General features: G+C 30.8%; 1 protein-coding gene across 1 annotated transcript; it reads right to left on the bottom strand.

The window, feature by feature from the left end:
* Positions 1 to 4,610: 4,610 nt before the first annotated feature.
* On the bottom strand, positions 4,611 to 4,952 carry LOC143595955 (uncharacterized). Its single transcript, XM_077074842.1, has one exon. It carries the CDS (start codon positions 4,950 to 4,952, stop codon positions 4,611 to 4,613), a length of 342 nt encoding a protein of 113 aa, XP_076930957.1.
* Between the last annotated feature and the right edge of the window lie 718 nt (positions 4,953 to 5,670).

The following is a 5,670-nucleotide window of genomic DNA, read 5'->3' as shown; positions in this document are numbered from 1 at the left end:
ATTTTAAGGGATAAAACTTGTAATTATTTTGAAGACATTGCAAATGACGTGAGATTTGATGGATGTTACAATGACATTACATTTGTGCCCCTAATTAATGTTGTACCTCATGCATTAAATGTTGTAAATTACTTAAACAAAGCGTCTTAATTTGCCCATCAATGGTATATTATATATAGTATAGATTGATATAAAAAACTTAAAACTGTCTTATAGTCATGACATATAAAGTAGTTAAACGAGTCGTATTCAAGTTTGATATTTGTGTTACACGCGTCGCCTCTTACCTGTTAAACCTGTTAAAACACGAATTGCCAGCCAATACATGCATGTTAAAAGGTTCATATAATTGTTAATCATTGGTTAACAATTTCACCACATTTTCTTTGTCTTATTTTAAATTGAGAGCATTTTACACACTCACTAGAGCTAACTATTTAATATTTGTTATGAAACTATACATTTTAAAAGTAAACCAATAGACTTCTTGCACAATTGACATAAGCAAACGAAATATTAATTCAAGCCTCGACTTAATTGATAGGAACTTATGCTGCAACAACTCAAAAGTATGACCTTACGAACACCAACGAATTCATTCGCCACACTGGAACCCAAAACGTGTTGCAAGATTTGCTAACACAGTATTGAAGGTGTCACATACACCAGTCGTAAAGTGTGACTCTAAAGCACATACCTTTGATAAGGGGCACAAGGGCACTCTATATACTAAGAATAAATCCGGAAAGCCTAGTAATGTCATCTTATCCTATAGAGGAAAAGATTAATGTTGTCTCTAGCCATAGAAGAATAGTGTTATAAGGATTGAAATATTAAAAAATTGAAATGAATGTTTGCCAAGGGAAGTCATATAGGTTGTAATAGACTACATGACTATGTTACTTAAATTCATAGAGTTGTCATTTTCTCCTTTACAATATTGCTATTTGGCACGACTATATACTAAATAGGGCATAGAGATGTCTTTCAATCTTCTAGATAGTTTTCGTTTAAAATTATAACTTGCGGCCTTAACGGGGACGAAAACCTTGGAGCGGGCAACTAACATACCGATAAGAAGGCTCAACGCATGACACGTGAATCACTACCAAATCCAGTAATTGATGACTGAAATGAGTCATGTTTACATGAAAAGTCATTATTTATAAAATTGTTATGGATACTGTCCTAACAAAATAAATGACAAGTAATGCTTTCTTCTTAATATCTCCGAATATCGTCTTTGTCCAAACCCATGCGCTTAGTCAAACACAACCAATACATACGCTCGATAATCAAGAAAGGTTGCATTCGTCTGAACTGTGATCGACTTGTTATGGAGTTATCCTTTATCTCATCCCCCGCCTTGAAGTCTTAAACCCAAAACACGCCAATGATATTTGAGACGAAACAATACTTATGAACCCAACATCTCTCATATGGACATAACCAAACAGAACTATGTGAGATTTGCCTAAGGTGTTATAAGCCCCCCCCCCCCCCCCCGGGACTCATCATCCTCGGTGAGGATTGTCTCACTTTCATTATGGAAGTGGCTATGATAACATTTGTAACACTAGACCCCCTTAAACCACCAAAATTATTTGTTTTGTTCACAACGAGCTTACATATTTGTTTTCTCTTATGAACCTAACATTTCTCTTGACGACAAAACTAAACAAAACGTTGTGATATTTTACATCCACCATCTTTTTCCCATCTTTACAATATATATAAAAAAACTTATAAAAACATATTACATCCCATCCACCATATTTTTTTTTAAAATGCTATAACAATTTTTAATATTTAAAAAGCTACTATTCATCATCCATCAATTTTTTGTGAGTGTATAAAAATGATAAAAAATCATAGAACAATAATTTTTGAATAAGATAAAGATAAAAACATGGAATGAGATGTGGGAGGTTTTTAAAAATTAAAAAAATATTAAAAAATGTTATAGTGATAGAGATAGTGGATGGAGTGTGAATGCTCGTATGAATGATCTTAATAGTTCATACAACTTATAGACCGAAAGAAAATAAAAGAAAGAAAGAAAACAAAATTTTATATAAACAATCGGGTAAGAGAAATTTCAGTGTATAATGGAGTATTTATGAATCCTAGCATCTTGCTAGTATTCATTTTTATTCATAAAAGTTGATCGTTTAAAATTATCGACATTTTTTTTGGGGGGGGGGGGGGGGTTGTAAACATATGTATTTTCAAGTGGTGATAGTCCAAGTGTTGTAAAAAGACAAAGGAAATGCAAAGTATCATAGAGTCTCTTAATTAGTTGTTGTAAATAAATAAAAAAAATAAATTTGAGGGGAGATTTTGTCAATTATGGTTGACAGTTCATTGATCTCAAAGCCTTTAAACACTGACAGGTTGGGAATTATTGAGTTAAGTCTTGTATAAAGTAGAATTCAGGCATTCTAACAAAAGAAGAAAAAGAAACATATATCTGAAGAATAAAGAAGTTACTATTTATGTACTACAAGAATACATTATATCATGAATTCATGATAAAACAATGATTTTTGCTGGCTGTTTTCTATAAAACTAATTTGAGATCACATCATTTGAGATGGTGACACGTTTTTATTCTTATCGGAATTAAAATATAAGTACATAAGTTAGTAAGTATGCAAATTATCTTTGTTTTAATTTAGTAGTAATAATTATAATTTAACACTAATAATACTCGCTTATAATATGCGTGTTCGCTAAGTGGCCAATGTTTATGGGGTGGGATCGGCCGATCACATGATTCGCATGCTGTTGCGTTTATGACTTCTCGCAAGAGCAAGAAATTTCACAGCTAGGTCGGTAATATATCGGGTGTTTCATATTCTAAAAAGCTATACAAGTTCGTGAAAGTAGCGTATGCTAGGAACACTTTGGTGTCTGAAATTCTCAGCTTCGTCGGGTTGTTTCTTTCATGCATTGCAATTAGAATTATGAGTTTCAAAACTTCTAGTTGTAATTAGCCTAAATTTTTCTTTGATTTCTGATGAATAATATCTTTTTAGCTAGTAAAAGAAAAAAAATACTCATTTTCAATCAAACCTACTATAGCTATAAAATAAAATAATTAAAAAAGAACTCAATTAAAAAATAAAGGCATATATAATTTGGACTTATAATTACTTAACTATTTGAATAACATGTACTCTAACGTGTTTTATTTGAAGACAACTAAAATTTTCACATGATGTGAATTATTGCAATTTATTATCAATCCTTGCATATGTCTCTCATAAACAAATTATAAACCGCAAATTTATTTATTTAGGCAATCATTATATGCAATGTATTGGTAAATAACCAAAAACAAAAAATAAAAACTCTGTTGTACTTATCTTTTATTTCTTAACACCATAATCGTAACAGAACAGATCAACTGACCGGATTAAAAACTAATTACATAACTCCATCTAAGAGTAACCTAAACTGACGAACTGAATCAAATAATTGGACTGCATTTCAACCTTCATATTTTGTTTTAAATTATTTATGTTGTCATTCATTTTTTTAAACTATCCAACCATAAAAATAAACGGCTAGTTTGATAACGGCTGGTTATGTACTTATGATAATTGATACATGCTATTGAATAGTTTTTTTTTTTTTAATTCGAATAATTTTATTATATCTTGGGTATGTTAAGCATGAAGCTTTTATGAGCTTTTAGGGGCTACAAGCTTTAAGCTTTTAAGAAAAAGTTCATACTCAATTAAAGCCTTGTTTGGTTCAAGGAGCTTTAAGCTTTTAGGTCAGAAGAAAAAGCTTAAAACTTCTACTAGTAATGTTTAGAAAAAAACTACAAGCTTTTAATATGTTAATTTACTTAAATAACCTTCCAAAATAAATACATTCACTATTTTTGTTTATGCTTATGGACATTTTAGTAATTTTATACATTTTATTAAAAGCTCCAGCTACTCTGTCAAACATTTAAATATATCTAAAAAGCTACAGCTATCAGCAACAGCTACAACTTCCAACCACCAGCTAGCAGTTTCCAGCTATAGCTACTAGCTAGTTTTGCCAAACATACCCCTTGTATGGATAAACTTATGATACCAATAATTATGTTTTTTCAATCTCTTCTCGGTTTTTCTTTAACATGAAATCAGAAGATATATGAAAAAATAATTTAGATGGATATAGTATTTTACGAAGTAAAAAACAAAAATAATAATAACGTAAGACAAAATGTGAATTGTAAAACTTAGAATAGCAATAAATGCGAATAGGATAGTGTGTGGTTGTACGATGAGAAGCCACGTGTCCATGTGCATTTGTTGAGATATTCTGTAGACACGAGCTTGCCAGCCAATTAACTCACCGTCTATTCTATTCTACCTCTCTATATTTGCTAGCAAATATGAAATACCTTTCTTTTTTGAACTGCTGAAATTATTGAAAAATAAAAAAAAAGAAGCCTAGACTAGCAAGAGGCTACTATACACAACAAAGGCCCAATACAAAACACCGAAACAAGAAAATTAAAACGAAAAAGTGCACCAACTATCCCAACTTATGTCTACAAGTTCCTCTCTATTTTTCACCCAAAGAAAGCTAAGCCGTTTGATGTCTTTCTAGATTCTATTAACCGAGACTCTCTTATTATCAAAAATAGCCTCATTTCTAGCCTTCCAAATACACCAACACGTCGTAAGGATTAAAGCTTGAAGCGCCTTTTGTTTTATTTTATCTACTCCACAAGTTAGATGAATCTTAAGCAGGTCTCGTACATCAAAAGCATACACCGGGTTTAAGCCACACCAACTACTAATGAATTGCCATATTACCGTAGCAACATAGCAAGACGTTAGCACATGAACCGCCGATTCCTTTTCGCCTTCACAAAGAGGGCACCATATTATCTCATTCACAACATTTCTCTTGAAGAGAGCATCCGATGTCGCGATTCTATCCATTTCTGTCCGCCATCCAAATATGAAATACCTATCTTTTTATTTTTTATTTTATAATTTAACGGGTTATTAAACCTTCTCTTTTAACTTTATAACTTTACAATGATTGAGTAAATATTTTTAAGACGAGATGTTAATTGATTATGCTGATTTTGACGTTTGTATTTTAAATCACTCAACACTATAATCAAGAGAACTGAACATTGTATGAAAACTTAATTGATAATTGATATAATTCACTTATTAATAATTGAAATAAAGAAAATATATATTAGACTGGTTTTAATTATTCAAGATAATAGACAAGACCTGCAAGATAATAATGTTGGCTTGAATATATAATTATACGCAATCATATCCTGTTTAGTTATTTTCGTTTTTCTTTTTTTTTTTTTTTTGTTTTATTTTTGTTTTTTAATTTATCCGTGGTTATTCATGGTAGGGTTCATTTTTTTTTTCAAAATTTCTATATTGAACGAGTAACTACGATTTTAAAAACCGACAAACTAAACCGGACGTATCAGGCGGACCAAACCCACCAAAGACGATTGACTTCCTGGTTTGAATAACGTTTTTCGTTTCAAGTTCATGAGTTTGCAATGATATTTTCGTAATTGATTGTATTTTATAAACACTAGACATATACACAGTTACATATTCAAAACTTTAAAATATAGAAGAAAATTCAAAAACTTTTTAATTTTTTTTCCTTGTTAATAAT

This window comes from Bidens hawaiensis, unplaced genomic scaffold, assembly GCF_021521415.1.
Source record: "Bidens hawaiensis isolate Kalapana, Puna unplaced genomic scaffold, B.hawaiensis_p1.1 tig00045921_1, whole genome shotgun sequence".
Lineage (NCBI taxonomy): Eukaryota > Viridiplantae > Streptophyta > Magnoliopsida > Asterales > Asteraceae > Bidens > Bidens hawaiensis.
Note: the sequence above shows the minus strand (reverse complement) of the source record. Positions and strands in the feature narration are given on the sequence as shown.